The following is a 17,066-nucleotide window of genomic DNA, read 5'->3' as shown; positions in this document are numbered from 1 at the left end:
TAGAGCATCTTTAAGGGCAACCCAATGTGAAGTGCATTGCAGTAATCTAATCTGAAAATCATTAAAGCATGAATGACAGTGAGTAGGTCTCTTTTGCCTAAGTGGTGTGCAAAGGAGCACTTGGACCCAACAGGCAGGCCGAAAAGACAGCAAGTTTTTCTTAACATGCCATTTGGGCAATCTTAACTTGGCTTAATAAACTGAGATATGAAGACTTTTCTCCATCCATGCAGCCCCTTTGCTTCTCTCTCTGGAAGAGAGCAAAGAAACCAGGAAGCCTTCCATTAATGATCATTTCCTATTTTGTCCAAATTGGGAAACTATGGTTAATGGCTTTGGAACATGCCAGGATATTAAGACATGGTTTGAAGTTTATTTTATTTATTTATTACATTTTTATACTGCCTCATAACTGAAGCGCTCTGGGCAGTTTACAAAGATTAAGAACATTAAAAATACAACATGCAAAATTTAAAAACATAAAAAACATACAACACACAGTATACACAGAAGCAACATATATCTAAACACAACTTTGAGCAATCAGAAATCAGCCAAACCATAAAACTGATCCAGGATCGATTAAAAACTCATCACATGCTGCCAAATGCCTGGGAAAAGAGAAAAGTATTGGCCTGGTGCCAAAAAGATAGCAATGTTGGCACGAGGCAGGCCTAGTCAGGGAGATCATTGCATAATTGGGGACCACCACCAAGAAGGCCCTCCCCCTTGTTGTGGTCTTTTGAGCCTCCCTCAGAGCAGGCATCTGGAGGAGGACCTTAGATGTTGAATATAGTGTACGGACAGGAAGTTTTGTGTTGGGAGAGTTGGCATAACATCACAGCTTGTTCTAAAGGTGTTAATCATACTTTCCTGGTTTGAGGAAAAACAACGAACAGGAAACTATAGCTGACGGAAGACATCCTGGTTTGTTCATGTGTTCATGTGAAGGGACTGCACAAGTGGCCAAAAAGCTAATTTTGCCATGCACGGGCAAAAGGCTTGTTCATATCCCAAGCTTATTAAACTGAGATAACAATATGTAGGATTCAAATCTGAAAAAGCCAGGCTACCATAGCCTTGGGATAGGGTAAATTGAAAAAAAAAAAGCCCATAGCCAAATATTTTGTGAGGAGGGGGCTTAGGGGTGCACACAGGGTGTCAATAAAGAACTACTAATACCTAAATATAGGTAGCAGTGCAATTTAAAATAAAAATTCTCAAGCTTCGTAAAATTGAAGTGCCTCATTGCTTATCTATTATTGCAGTCACTGACCAGAATACTCGGAGAGTAAGTTTACCTCTTACTGAGTGATGCGGTAGAACACTATCTATACCCTTTTACTTACAGTGTCAATAAAAGCTGAAAAGGGATCTAGAATATTTCCAAGGGGGGAAGCCTCCCTACAGACTGTCTGAGGCTACAGTTTTGGTTGAGAAGCCACTCCACTTTACTGCATGGACTAAGCCCAACAGAATGGCCTCTGTTACATTTTGTGGACTGTGGGTTAGATACCCACCCTAGCACATCTAGTATTTGGGAAATATGAATTCCTCCAATACAATTACCTAATGTTTGGCGTTGAAATGTAAGGTGTGGGAAAGTGTAAGAAACTGTCAGTATCATACCACAGGTGAGACTTGTAACATGCAGGGCCACCATATAAAAACAGTATTAATCAAAATGTAGCACAACCGATGAAGTCATAGCAAAAGCATCCCTCTCTGTTGGTTCACGAGCCAGGGTACACAGGTGGCTTAAAATTTAGAAACTGTAATTGGCAAGGGGCTAACCACAGTGTTTATTGCTTTATGCTGAACTCCCAAAAGCATTATGAGCAAAATTTGGCCTGCATTTAGACATTAGAGATATTTATCCAAAGGAGGGCTGCAAATGTGTTATGTCTACCCTCAACATGCGCCCAAGTCCACGGCTGCATAGCATGAGTGCAAATCCACTCCATATCTCAATGAAATTACTACAGAATTTTGAATGAATCATTTGCAAAAGGGGAAAAAAAGTAAAGTGACTTATCAGCAGTGCTACTTCTAGCATAAGTAGCAAAGGCTCTTTAGGATTTTAGTCTTGCTTCGTATTTTAAAATGTGACAATGTCCACCCCCACATGAATGGGAACGTATCTCTCTTCAACAGTAACATTCTCTAGGACAGTAGGTTCTTGCATAAGAAGCCACTGTCTTGGAGCATTTTAATATTGCTCTAAACCACAGAATTAAAGTCCATCTCTAATTAAATAATGCCTGTGTGTATGGGGTTAAGGCTATTTAACCAAAATACCTGTGTCAAACTTGGGGGCTAAACTGAGACACTAACACCAAACCATGGCTTGGTGCTTTAGCATCCTTGTTTTCTGACATGCTCCCTTTCTCCTTCACATCCTGATTTGGCAAACCACAATTTGGTGTGACACCTGAACTACTGCCTGAAGAGGGTTTGCAAGCCACTTTGTGGAGGTGAGGCAAGAAACTAGCCATAGTTCGCTAATTTGGATGTCACAGCAAACTATGATTAGCCAAAGCCAGGTAGTGGAAGAAGGAACCTGTGAGGGAGGACAGACAATGTGAGCTAGGTACAAATTGAGCCAGTCTTCCAGACCATAGTTTTATCGTCAATGAAGTGGGCAGGCCTTTTTGAGCAAGTTTTACTGAATACTCAAAGTTAAAGTTTCCTTAAAAAACCAGGACACAATCCTTCCCTGTGCAGCTGTAATGTCCGCACATGGAGGGTTCCTCATAGTGCATAATAAGAGCCCTGTTGCCTTCTTTTGCACATACATATACTTGGCCTGTCAGGCTGATACAGGAAATTGGAAGGACGGTGCATGCATTCTATTTCTGCATAGGGAAAGATCATGCCCATGTAAGTCACTATGTAATGTGAAAAAAATCATGACTGAGCTCATAGAGAAGTTCTGCAAACGTTCTAGCTGCAAGTAGGTTATTCATTTGTGAAAGGTGCCATACCCTAGAAAGCTATGAGTCTGCAGAAAAGGCTTCCTGTTATTCCAGTTGCTAGCTATGTTTAGATGAACAGTCAACCCATTTTTGAACAAGTGATTATAACATGTTAAGTGGTCACATGTTAACATACCATCTAGAAATCTCATAAATACAGCAAACTTTACTAAATAACCCAGATTATTATATTTTAGGACTAGGCGCAAATAGCACTAGGAATACGTGGACAGAAGGCAACTGGTGTTCAGCTCTAAATCTATCACATCATTGCATTTGGGTCAGATTTAAAAATGCTTTTAACAAAGGTAGCCTAACTTAGAAGCCTTTCTTTCTTCCAGATGATCACCCAAATGAACTCTTTAACCACCTTTGTTGCCTCTCTGTAACTCATTGTTCTAGCTTTTATCTAGGACAAGGTAAACAAGGTAAAGTAAGTCAATCAACACTGTAGGGGGCAAGGGAAAGGAATCACAGATACAGAAGTGCATTCTAATTTGTGCTAACAGGAGACTGGTTTTGCCATAAAAAACAAAAAGCAGACCAGCTCCCTCAGAAATTGTTACAACATTCCTATTGTAGGCTGCCTGGCAAATTACGACAACATGCAGTTTCAAGTAGATTTTCTTAAAGGAAGCTGGGCTCAGAAATGACAATCTAACTCTGACAACAATTACAACCCTGTGGCACAGAGCAGTACAATAAGTGCTCTAGTAAGCGAAAGTGCTGGTACATCCCTAGCTGTCTGAAAACAATGGCTGATTTATAGATTAGATTTCAGTGGTAGGGAAACATTCCAAATCACTTAGTATAATATTTGACCATGATTTTTTTTAAAAAAAGTTCAATAGCATCGATCTGTCTAAAAACACAACACAGAAGTGTCTATGGAATTCAGTGTGGTATTTCCCAGACATTTAAGCCTCCCATGTGTTACATGTTTATACATCTGGATGTTGCTTGCTAGAGTGCACAAAGAGCTTTGGTAACAATGAAGAAATTCAAGCTTAATAGGAACAGCTATTGCTGTATTGATCTAAGGTAAAAGACATCTTTGGTTACATCAACTTCTGTTGGAAGAACTAGAAGATCTGAGTTTCAAAGAACAAGATTTTCATCTGCCTGATGAACAACTCTATGCAATACTAAAACCTTTCTAATATTTAATGCACCAAAGGAAATGGATCCTTTGTAGAAAAATGGCAGTTTTGTTTTTCTTGCAATTCCAAAACAGTTGGAAAAAAAGTTAGTGACTGCAGGCAGCCACCATGTTTAAAAAACACTACATACCAGCAGTAAATACATTAAAAAGTTACTTTAAAGATGTAGTATGCAGCTTGTTTTGCCCCCACCCCACCCCGCACAATTTCCCCTGCTATTTACAAAACTGCATGTCCTCAAGATACTTTTGAGGCCCAACTGATAACTCGCTGTTTTATTTAAAACATTTCTTGGCCACCTTTCAGGGCAGAAGCCCTCCCAAGGCAGCTTACAGCAATAAAATACATAAATACCATGGAAACACACAATGCCAGCTGCAAGTACCGGAGAGGCCTCTGTTGCTGCTGCCTATTGGCTTACCCATTTCCTCTGGGACCATTCTATGTGATCACCTACAGGAAGAAGACAAGGTGAGGGTTGGCAGTTGTTTTCTTCTTGCTCTTGTCACTCTTCACTCAGAGGGCAGGCAAACAAGCAAGAAGCAGCAGGGCCAAGGGGTTCCATGAGTTGGCAGTGGACCCCCAGGTGAGGCTCAATAATGCCAACCCTCAAAACCAGCCCTGGAAACGCATGTGAGGACTAGAAACTTGTTTGCATTTTCACTAAGGGAATCCCACCAGCTTGCATTCATTACCTTATAACTGTTCTTAAACTTCAGTGAATATAGAGTCAACAACTCAAGTTATTACTAAGATTTTAATAAAGATTGCTTTTAAATTCTTTAAAGATCTACAATAATTTTTTGCAGAAGTTTAGTCAGAAAAAGGGTAAACTTAAGTATTCATCAGAAATCAAACTAGCTGTTCCCTCAGCATCAAAAATTACCATGCCAACAGAAAAAAATCTACAAAGCTTGCCAAACAAGAAAGCATTTGTGGGAAGTGTTTGGGGGCTTAACCTTAGCAACCAGGCTGTTTGGGGTGAGGATGAAATGCTTCAAATAAGCCTCTCAACTTCATTCAGCAACTAAATATGCTCCTTCCACTGAAGTAAAGACGCACAAGCCTGTGAGATAAGAGGGACTATCAATGGCCAACTTGTGTTTGCCAGAATTCTTTTGAACATGCTGAAGAAAGGAAATTGAGGTCGAACATTTATCAATGAAGCATCTCAAAGTTAAAGGCCCAGCCCAACTCCTTTTGATAGCATTAGCTTTATGATCATTCATCGTTTGCATCTGGTAGACATGAAAAGGGAGGCAGCAAAGACTAATGACCTTTGCTGCAGACCATAGACTAAGTAAGAAGAGCCCTACTGGATCAGACCAAAAGCCTCCCATTTAGTCCAGCAGCCTGTTTCCCACAGTAGATTCTCATGAGAAGCCCAGGTTGGGGAAGGTTGGAATAAAGGCAGATGCACCCAGCGTTTTAGGCATGTCAAGGGACGGAGTGACGTGATCTGGGTTGCTTTTTCATTCAGATAACTCTTAATCTCAGGACATCATGAAATCACCATGCCTTTCAGCTATCAGCTGCCAACGTAAGTTTGTGGTGGAGCACCTAGATAATCATGTCACTATGATGATTTAAAATGTCCTGAAAACACATGGGTGGGTCTCCACTGCATGGATCTTTCCCAAGGTATCAGCAGTTTTCCAGGAGAGTGCCAATACTGTGGGAAAGGCCCACACCATCTGCCCCTGCTTTTGTTCAGTTTGAACTAACAGTTATGGTCCACAAGGTATCAGGTATAGTCCTCAAGCTATTTGTCCCTGGAACAATTTCTTCCTCTGTCTATGCCACAAACAGCAATGAGAAGTGGGTGACGAAGGAGACAGCAGGAAGGAAGACTATCTGGCAGTGGAAGCAGCAAAATCACAGGTGTGGATTGTGCCACTTCAACTACTGTTTTCCCTTTATTTCTTCCTAGCCCTGAGCAGTCCATGCTACTTCCAGCGGACAGGAAGCACTGTACTACGGGGGTGCTTTCTCAATCCTTTCCCAGGCAAGGTGACTAAATACACCACTATGGATGCTGCTGAAAGATGCAAGACAAATGTCAGCATCCCCACAGGCATGAAGGAGTGCAAATAGACCAGTGTTCTGATCTAGCATGGCGATTTGTTCTTGTTGACAAGCAAACACAATACAGTAAAATTAATCAATAAATGGCATAACCATTTTAAATCGTGACTCAGAACACCACCAGTTTCACTTGTGTGCTGATACGTTCATTCCCTCTCTCCCAGAGAGTATGCCTGCATCCAGTGATTTCCAGCAACTGGGAATTTCTCCTGTTCATCATTTTTGCTTTTGTAGAGGAGTTCCTGGTGTATTATGCTTATTTGTTCTTATCAACAAGCAAACCCAATACAGTAAAATTAATCAGAACAATACCATAACCATTTTTAAATCACAACTCAAGAACTACAGCACCAGTTTTGGTTGTGTGATAAAGAGTTGACCCCTCCCCCATCCCAATGATCCAAGGGGTTTTACAATTTCCATCAACTGAGAATTTCTCCTGTTCATCTGCATTTTGTACAACGATTGCCTGTTTCACTGGGCTTTTGAGAGAGGAGATCCTAGTGCATATTAACATACCATAGGTAACAATAGTGTTAACTGCCACATTTAGGATTAAGAGTTTGCATTTTCAGAGCTTGTTTAGTTTAGCCAGCCCAAACAGGAACACAGTTTAGTCTGAGTCTCTTTATTGGCACTCCAATCTTTTGAAGAGAGTAGATAATGACTACTTGATAACCACTGGATGGGACAGTTTCTGTCATGGTCTTCAATTTCCAGCATCTGCAATTAAATTAAAAGCAAGCAATTTTAGGCCTCGAAATAGAAGCCATGATAATCCACGTGCAAGCAGTATCAGGCAAAATGGTTTTGTGACTCCACTAACATACAGGCCATTATCTCAAGACAACACCACCAATCCCTTGCAGAGTTAGTTTGGTCACAGAGATATACACAGGAAGGACAAACCGCTTTCTCAACAGATGAAGAATTAGAACTGTGGGCAAACTCAGAATTTGTCTTGTCAATAAGTCCCAGGGGTCAATGTAGTACAGATCTTTTAGTCAGGCAAGGAGCTGGGAAATTGGATAAGGGTTTGAAGTCCTCCTGAACAAAATGAATTCTGTCAAATCATCATTCAAATTAACTCTAGGCAGATAATGGATTCTCAGAGGAGTCCCCCCCCCCCTTAAACTAGAGTTGTAGCATTAGCCCATGAAGAAAAGAGACTTGGGGGTTGGTCATCTTTTACCCTACTCCTTATTTAGCCCATTGATCCTTTGAACAAAACATGCAACCCTGGGGCAGACCCTTTTTTGACATATGGTTCTATATGCTCAGGATATTTACAGATAGAGAGAGTCTCAGAAGACTTAGGAAGAAACTTCTTGAAACAGCAGTGTCAAGCTGGGGATCCAACAATTCTTATAATCTAATCTTGAATGGCGATTTCTGCCCCTCCTACAATCAACATCAAAGTCTGAAACATTTCTTTCTGCTTTGAGGAGGATGCTCAGTGAAGTGCTAGGGGAAGTCAAGCTATATGCCAAAGAACCAATGCTTATTCCTCTAACTCAGGGTTTTATGCCATTTAGGAAAACACATGTGAGCTGCACATGCAATTTAGAAAAGCGGTATGAGGTGATCCACAGAAAACTGGGTTTCGCAGAAGGGAATAACTCTGTACATCTGCCACCAATGGCTAATTCTTAGCTGTTATATATCACTCCTGAGTTTTTAAAATACTTAAAGTTACTAAGTCACAAAGGTTTGCACTAGCCAACTAGCCATAATGGCCAAAAATTGTATTTGAAAAGCTTTTAACTTAAGAGATGTATCTTACTTATCATAAGCATTTTTACATACCTGGGCTAAGAATGTGAGCCAGAAAATCCTCAGTTCAAATCTCATAGATGCACTCCTGGTCTTAGGCAAACTATGTTCTCAGCCTCAGGTCCCAACTGCTATTTGAGGACAATACTGTCCTATTTTACAGTGCTGTTGTAGGGAGTGACATAATGTAAAATGCACTGAACACTTAGAAGGAAGCCTCCAATCTTAGAGGCTTCTGAATACTCAGTGCCCTGCTGGGCTGCTGCCAGCAGGGCAGGAAGAATGACAGAGGTTATCTTTGCCTCTTTTTACAAAAGTTTCATCTAGACAGGCCTCTGAGCCTGCCTAGAGAAGGTGCACTGCCAGGGGCTGGGCCAGGGCTGGAGAGGCTATAGGATTTCTTGTATCCCGGCCTCTCCCCTCCCACTGGAATGTTTGTGTTTCCCTCCTTCTGGGGCCACATTTATGACCTCAGGAAGCAGCCGGCACCGTTCTTCTCATGGTGGCTGCGAGGCAGATCAGAACTTAAAAGAGTCCCCCTCTCAAGGTTGTAGCAGTGTCTATGGCCTCAGGAGGGGGATTCCAAACTATCCTATATTCCCTGGGAAGATCTCCCAAGGACCACAGGATTGCTCTCTAAAATGCACTATAAAAATGCTAGTTCATACAGCATCTCAGTAAGGCAAGTATTGCTTCCGTATAGCAGATGTTGGGCGGGGAGCGATGCTGAAAGACAGCACTTTGCCTAAAGCCACCTAAGTAAGGCTATCAAACCAATATAGTCGCCCCACTACTTGTGAAGTCCGGATGGACAATAGAATCAGTGAAATTCATAGGCTCAAAAACATGCTTGATTATGGAATCGCTAACTGCGTTATCAGAGCAACTATTAATTATCCTGAACAAGGTATCCAGACTATCAACATGTCCATATTTACAAAGCAACATCTTTATAAATGTATAGCAGCAACACCAGCAGCTGCTCCAGGAGTGAGAGGGGAAGACCAGCTGCCCTAGGGACTGATAGTAAGTAAGCTCTTACCAACTTGCTTGCTGACTTGCCTGGGGAACCTCCCTCTCCAGTAGGCCTGTTGAAGGATATCTGGCTGCCCAGACAGTTTCTGCTTCCAAAAGCTGCCTGGTAAAGACTCAGCATTTTCCAGTAGCCCCAGACCTACTGGACTATGGCTGGGAGCCAGGGGCTGTAAGAGAAATGCTGCCCTTGGTGGTGGGGGTGCCACCTAAGGGGGTCATCATTTGCTAGTAGGGCCTGCATCTCCAAGAACTTTTATTTTTAGGTGGTTTTAATGTTGCTATAGTGGGCGTTATGTAATGTGTCTTGGAGGGTGAGGAAATGGGAGAGGGTTGGGAGTGATAATTTAAATGATAACCAGCAGGGGGAGATAGGGCAGGAGATTCCACCCTGGCCACTGTTTGGCCTTTTTGGGCCCTCTTTTCAAGTTGTTATCTACTGAAAGCAGCTATGGTGACAGTGAAGACAGACCTCCTAGCCCGAAGGTCCTGCTTTTTAACACCAGGTCAGTTGTTGGGAAAACATCGCTCATCCAGGATCTCATTCTGGGTGAGAATGCACATCTGGCATGTATCACACAGACCTGGCTGAGGGAAGAGTGCATCTCACCCCTACCCACCAGGTTATTCAGTGGTACAGCAGGCTATGGCTGAAGGGCTCCTTGATCCTACACTGTCTCTGGATCTTCAGGTGACAGCAGTGGCAAGGAGTGCATTTGCACAATAAGCTTAGTGCATCAGGTGTGACCCTTCCTGAATTGGTCTGACTTGGAAAGAGTTATCTATGCCTTGGTTGCATCACGTTTAGACTATTGCAATGTGCTTATGTGGAGCTACCCCTGAAGGGTGTCTAGAAGCTGCAATTGGTACAAAATGCAGCTGCTAGGCTGCTAATCAGTGCATGGTATTGGGACCATGGTACACTTGTTTTGAAAGACCTGAACTGGTTGCCATTTGCTTTCTGAGCTCAATTCAAGGTGTTGCTTTTAATGTTTAAAGCCTTAAACAGCTAGGAACTGGCTATCCAAGGGACCACCTGTCTTGTTATGAACCTGCTCAGGTATTAAGGTATGCAGGAGAGGCTCTTTTGAGGACAGCATCACCTGCAGATGCCTGTTCGTCAGGTACACATGAAAGGGCTTTCTCCTATGTCACTCCCAAACTGTGGAATGCGCTTCCTCAAGAACTACAATTGAGTCCCATTCTCTTGGCTTTTAGAAGGGAGTGAAGATGCATCTTTTTAATTTAGCCTTTAAATTAATTTTTTTAATATTTTACTGTTTTTAATGTTCTTATTTTTATTGTGTTAAGGTTTTGTTGATCGCATCACTGATGCAATGAATATGGACTTGAGCACGCTCCAGGAGACAGTGCAGGACAGGAAGGCCTGGCGTGCTATGGTCCATAAGGTCACAAAGAGTCGGACACGACTGAACGACTGAACAACAACAACAAAGGTTTTGTTGTTTTGAATTGCTGAGCACCACCTTGATGGCTTTTTAGCAAATAAGGTGCTATATAAATGTTAATAAAAATAAAACTGGGATTGAGTTTCACAGCATTCAAAAAGTTTGATATTGAACTACTTAATTATCCACTCGGCTTCAGGCTTCTTCCCTTCAAAGCTTTCCTTTTCAAGAGATTTAACTCTGACAGTCTCTCTAAGGAAAGCCATGATTCTGAGCAGGCCAAGGGGATTTATGAGCACACAGCGTCACAGCAGAAGTTTATTGAGATTTTCCACCCACTGATCATTGCATGACATGGTCTCTCAATCTGGGACCAGGATGGCCCTCTTTCAAACACTTTGAAAACGTTATCATTTCCACCCCTGAGGAAAAAGAAGCATACCAGAGCCAGCCAGAAGATGACACTACCATAGTGGATTAACGTTCTATATACAGTACTGAATCCTCCTCCATCTTGTGTTTCAGGAGAAATTAAACAGATGAGGAACACAAATACATCTTGTACTTCCCTAAAGTATGTGGGCCAGATTTGACACACAGAACTCCTGCTGAGCAATCTGTTTTAGATGGTTCAATTAGATGGATTAATAAAAGCAAAAGAAAAGATGTTTGGACTGCTATTCTAAAAGCACTGCAGTTAATGGGGCATTATAATGTGCAGAGCTACTCTAAGTTACTTTCAGTGGTACTATGACTCAACACAGATGCTTATGTTGTTATCTCCTTGTTTACCTTATGCAGACTACATTTATGCCTTTCACTCCATTTCAGTGGTTCTGGTTTCACACAGCTAGAGGGGAACTGGCTTGTACACACACCTCAGCAAAACCAGTTACGCTGCTGTTTGAAGAGTTTAAAGCAGGTGGGGTGGTGTTGGTTGGTTTTGAGAGATCATGACAATCAAGGCTCTGATTTTGCATATTCCGTAGGGTTATGAGCCCCTTCTCACCTCTGGGATGTCTCAAGGAAAACCATTACCTATTTATGCTAAGCTCAACTTTCTTCCCCCCTCCAAGGTTCCATTTCTTTGAGCATGCATTTATTTATTTTATTTATTTATTAAATTTATTAATCGCCCATCTGACTGGTCACCCAGCCACTCTGGGCGATGTACAACCCACCATAAACAATTTAAAACAATAAAATTTTACCATAAATTTTTTTTTAAAAAAAATACCCTAACCCACCCCAAATGCCTACCTGAACAACCACGTTTTTAATGCACGACGGAAGCTCATTAAAGAGGGGGCATGACGGAGTTCCCTAGGGAGGGAGTTCCACAGAGTGGGGGCCACCACAGAGAAGGCCCTCTCCCTCGTCCCCACCAGTCTAGCTGTCCTGGCTGATGGGACAGAGAGAAGGCCATCCGAGGCTGATCTTGTTAAGCGGCCTGTCTGGTGTTGCTGGAGGCGCTCCTTAAGATAGGCTGGGCCGGAACCATATAGGGTTTTAAAGGTCAAAACCAACACCTTGAATTTGGCCCGGAAAACAACTGGTAACCAGTGCAACTCCTTCAGCACTGGAGTGATGTGATCTCGCCGGCGGCTGCCTTTAATCAGGCTAGCCGCCGCGTTCTGTACCAGCTGCAGTTTCCGAACCGTCTTCAAGGGTAACCCCACGTAGAGCGCATTACAGTAGTCTAAACGAGAGGAGACCAGGGCATGTACTACCGATGGGAGCAGATGGTCGGGAAGGTAGGGGCGCAGCCGCCGTATCAGATGGAGTTGATACAGCGCTGTCCGGCTCACAGCTGACACCTGAGCCTCCATGGACAGCTGGGAGTCCAAAATGACCCCCAGGCTGCGGACCTGGTCTTTCAAGGGTAGCTGTACCCCATTCAACACCAGGTCAACATCCCCCAGCTTCCTCTTGTCTCCCACCAAAAGTACCTCGGTCTTGTCAGGGTTGAGCTTCAGCTTATTCCTCCCCATCCAGCCACTCACCGTCTCCAGACATTTGGATAGGGATTCTACGGCCAACCTTGGTGAAGATTTGAATGAGAGGTAGAGCTGAGTGTCATCCGCATATTGATGACACTGCACCCCAAACCTCCTGATGATAGCCCCCAGTGGCTTCACATAGATGTTAAATAGCATCGGGGAGAGGATGGAACCCTGTGGCACCCCACAAGTAAGTGGCCACGGGTCCGAAACCTCCTCTCCCAGTGCTACCCTCTGGTACCTGCCAGAGAGGAAGGACTGGAACCACCGCAATACAGTGTTTCCAATGCCCAACCCCTCCAGGCGGTCCAGGAGGATACCGTGGTCAACGGTATCAAAAGCCGCTGAGAGGTCGAGGAAAACAAGGAAGGAGCATTCACCCCTATCCAGAGCCCTCCTCATATCATCCACCAAGGCGACCAAGGCCGTTTCTGTCCCATGCCCAGGCCTGAAGCCCGACTGAAATGGGTCTAGATAATCAGTTTCTTCCAAGTGTGCCTTCAACTGCACCGCCACCACCCGCTCAATCACCTTGCCCAAAAATGGCAGATTTGAGACTGGGCGAAAGTTGTTCAGAACTTGAGGATCCAAGGAGGGCTTCTTTAAGAGCGGTCTTATCACTGCCTCCTTGAGGGCTGATGACATCACTCCCTCCTCAAGGGAGGCGTTCACCACCGCCTTGATCCCCTCACCCAGTCTCTCTCTGCAGCTCATAATGAGCCAAGATGGGCAAGGATCAAGTAAGCAGGTGGTTGGCCTTACAGATGAAAGCACCTTGTCCACTTCATCAGGAGGAAGAAGCTGGAACCGATCCCACAAAACCGGTTTGCCACAGGCCACCTCTTGCTCACTAACTGTATCCACAGTGTGCAGAGTAACACACCTAATCTGATCAATTTTATCTGCAAAGTGCCTTGCCAAAGCCTCACAGGAGGCCTTAGAATGCTCCAGTGGTTCCGGAGCCACAGGACCGACCAGGCTCCGGACCACTTGGAACAGCCTCCTGGGGCAGCACTCTGCAGACGCGATGGAGGCAGCATAATATTCCTTTTTTGCTGCCTTCACCGCCACGTGATAGGCTGAAGATATAGCTCTAGCCCGTGTCTGATCGTCTTTGGAGCGAGACTTCCGCCACCGGCGCTCTAGCCGTCTCACCTCCTGTTTCAGAGCTCGTAACCGCGGATTGAACCATGGTGCAGTCTGAGCCCTGTTCAGGGGGAGAGGGCGTTTCGGAGCCACCCGATCTAATGCCCCAGTGATTGCGGCATTCCAGCCACCCACCAGGGTCTCAACCGAGTGGCCGTTGGCATGCCCCAGAGAATCCCCAAGCGCGTTCAGGAATCCATTTGGATCCATAAGACGCCTGGGGCGGACCATTTTAATGGGTCCTCCACCCCTGCGGAGGGGTTGTGGAACCGAGAAGTCCAACATCACCAGATAGTGATCTGACCATGACAAGGGGGTGGTGGATATACCCCCGACTTCCAGATCACTCCCCGCTTCTCCAGAAACAAACACAAGGTCTAGTGCATGACCGGCTACATGGGTGGGCCCAGTTAGAATATGGTGCAGCTCCCAGGAGGCCATGGTCTCCATGAAGTCCCGAGGTGCTCCTGTGAGGATGGCCTCCGAATGTACGTTGAAGTCCCCCAACACCAGTAAGTTAGGGGACTGTACACGCACATCAGAGACCACCTCAAGCACCTCGGCCAGGGAGTCAGTCGTGCAGCGGGGTGGACGGTACACGAGCAGAATCCCCAGACTGCCCTTCGGGCCCAACCTCCAGTACATGCACTCAACAACCTTGGTCTCCCGGAGAGGGGGTCTGGTGAAGACCAAGGACTCTCGGTAGATAACAGCCACTCCCCCTCCCCGATCCCCAGCCCTCGGCTGCTGTGCATATGAAAATCCAGCTGGACACATGGCTGCAAGGGTTGGAGCAGCAGCCTCGGCCAGCCAGGTCTCCGTAATACATGCCAGGTCTGCACCCTCATCCAGGATCATGTCATGGATGAGGGAGGTTTTCTGGGTAACAGACCTGGCATTGCAGAGCAGCAAACGAAGGCCAGAAGATGGGGTCACGCCTCCCCCAGCCATCCTTTGGCTCTGGACAGGCCCGGAGCAGGGGACAGATACTACACATCTCTCCCTCGTTCCCCTTAGCTGGCATGGCCTGCCCCTAGCGCTCCGCCAGCGCCTGCCGCCCAGCCTCGGTATGTTCTGGCCCCCAACACTCCCCCCACTGCCTCCATCAGGTGGACACATGCCCCCTCGCTCCCGCCTATCAGGCAGGCTACCCACCCCTAAAAACACAACAAAATCCCCCCCAACAAAATAAAACAAACAAACAAAACAATTAAAATCCCCTTAAAAATGCCAGGCAGGAGTCCACAGGGAAGGCCTGGTGGCGGTGGTAGCGGCGACGGCGGCAGCAGGCCCAGCGGCTGCAAGCACGCCTCTTCCCCGGTGGTGGTGGTGGTGGCTTCTCCTGCAGGCCCTGGCTCTCCCAGGCCACCTCAGCCAGCCAGCTTATGTAGCCCCTCCAGGGAGGGACAGGTGGAGCAGCACAGCTGGCTCGGTACCTGGGGGCCTGGTCCTGCAGGGACTGGCGGTCTGCCAGGCAGAAGTCCACAAGGAAGGCCTGGTGGTGGTGGTGGCAGCGGCGGCGGCAGCAGGCCCAGCGGCGGCAGCAGCAGGCCCAGCGGCGGCAAGCACGCCTCTTCCCAGGTGGTGGTGGTGGCTTCTCCTGCAGGCCCTGGCTCTCCCAGGCCACCTCAGCCAGCCAGCTTATATAGCCCCTCCAGGGAGGGGCAGGTGGAGCAGCACAGCTGGCTCGGTACCTGGGGGCCTGGTCCTGCAGGGACTGGCGGTCTGCCAGGCAGAAGTCCACAAGGAAGGCCTGGTGGTGGCGGCAGCGGCAGCAGCAGGCCCAGCGGCGGCAAGCACGCCTCTTCCCCTGTGGTGGTGGTGGTGGTGGTGGTGGTGGTGGCTTCTCCTGCAGGCCCTGGCTCTCCTTTTCTCTCATGTGAGAGAAAAATCTACTACTTTCACCAAAGTGCCTCTCAGTGTTCCACACTCTAATCTACAACAACTGCTCAATAAATTAACATGTTGTATATATTAACCCAGTAGCTATATTGGCTTAACACCTCTCTCCAGAGAAGCTTGTGAATGGAATCCATTTTAAGGGAGGAGTGCATGTTTCTATTCCTCATATGTTTGTTCGTGGCTGTTGCCACCTCTTCCCAGGTTGTCATTGTCAAGAAATGGGTCACTTTCACTCTAGAATGCAGAACTAGGAGAAACCCTAGGATATTCTCCTATCATTTCCCCAACCATGATGCTCTAAGTGGAGTAACATGGGAATGTATCCCTGCACATATGAAGCAGATTCATAATCAGCCTGAAGAACATACAAATTATCTCCAGGCTCCATTGTCAGTAAGACCTCTGACAGGTTAGAAGGGAAAAACATTACAGGAGTTGCACATGGATCTTCACCTCCCTACTGACCTAAGTGTGACAGGTTTAGGCAGTGCACAGCCCTCTTTCAAATAAAAACAGCTGTCTTGCAGGCTGCACTGTGCTTCCATGACATGCCCAGAGTAGCAGCTGCCTCTTTCAGGCCCTTTCTATCTTTAAGGAGAAGCTCAGATAAGTAGAGCAAGAATAATAAACTCCCTGAATAATTTATAAGTACCCCTGGAAAAAAATGTGAATACAAATGTAGAGGTATTGTTAAGACCCATGTTGTGAGCAACCTGAAAGTTCCGTGTAGCTATGACTATCAAATCAAAGAATCAGAAATTTGAGGGGAAATATGAATATGGTTCAGAATGCTGCTTTCCCCACTCTTCGAGAATTAGACCTCCCCATGCAGAAATGGTATTTGAGGAGTCCTGAGGACTTGCTTTGGTGGCAGTTTTCTGAGTCTCAAGCAGAGTTCTTTCCCAGCCCTGCTACAAATGGTTCTGGGGGCTGTATGTCAGACCTTGTGTGTGTGTGTGTGTGAAGCACAAGCTCCATCACTGACCTAGGATCCTTTCCCACAGTCACATGGAACTGAATGCTCCAAGCCAAATCAGGCTTATTCCCAGCAAGCAAAGAGAACACTTAGCCAAAAAAATAAGCCCCCTCCTTGCCTGGGAGGAATAGACAAAATCTTCTGATTTGGCAGACAGACCATAGGGTGGCAGTTAGGGTCTACATACAGTCAGGGCCAGAAATATTGGAACAGGGATAACTGTTTTGGCAGTTGGCCTCTGTACACCACCACATCGAAGTTGAAAGGAAACACACCCAGATGGGAGCTAAGTCAGGACTTTCAGCTGTAATTCAGGGGGTTTGACAAAAGTGGGGCACTACCCATTCAGGAAGTACAGCCAGTGGCATACACACACACCCGTCGTTGGTGGCTCATAAGTAGTGGAACAAACCAACATCATTTCAAACGTAAGGATCGCCTTTAATACCGGGATGAAAATCCTTTGCAGTCAATGACTGCCTGAAGTCTGGAAGCCATGGACATGGCCAAATGCTGAGTGTCCTCCCTCGAGATGCTTTGCCAGGTCTTCACTGCAGCTGCCTTCAGCTGCTGCTTGTTTGTGGGTCTTCCTGCCTTCAGTCTTGTGT

At 45.7% G+C, this 17,066-nt stretch overlaps 1 protein-coding gene across 11 annotated transcripts in view; it reads right to left on the bottom strand.

Annotated features, from left to right (window-relative positions):
* Positions 1 to 390: 390 nt before the first annotated feature.
* Positions 391 to 17,066, bottom strand: part of LOC146353483 (gametocyte-specific factor 1-like) — a 35,440-nt gene continuing 18,764 nt past the window's right edge. For 10 of the 11 annotated variants that reach the window (XM_084836528.1, XM_084836534.1, XM_084836526.1 and 7 more), the window contains exon 9: positions 4,403 to 6,943. In XM_084836528.1, the coding sequence (XP_084692654.1) occupies positions 6,930 to 6,943 (14 nt within the window). In that variant the 3' untranslated portion in view covers positions 4,403 to 6,929. Of the gene's footprint in view, positions 6,944 to 17,066 lie in introns of all 11 variants that reach the window. The other variant, XM_084836529.1, reaches the window with a different exon arrangement.

The sequence above is a fragment of the Heloderma suspectum genome, chromosome 2 (assembly GCF_057233095.1).
Source record: "Heloderma suspectum isolate Gila_16-S chromosome 2, 16-S_ref, whole genome shotgun sequence".
NCBI lineage: Eukaryota > Metazoa > Chordata > Lepidosauria > Squamata > Helodermatidae > Heloderma > Heloderma suspectum.
The sequence above is the reverse complement of the archived record's forward strand: the minus strand, read 5'-3'. Positions and strand labels throughout refer to the sequence as shown.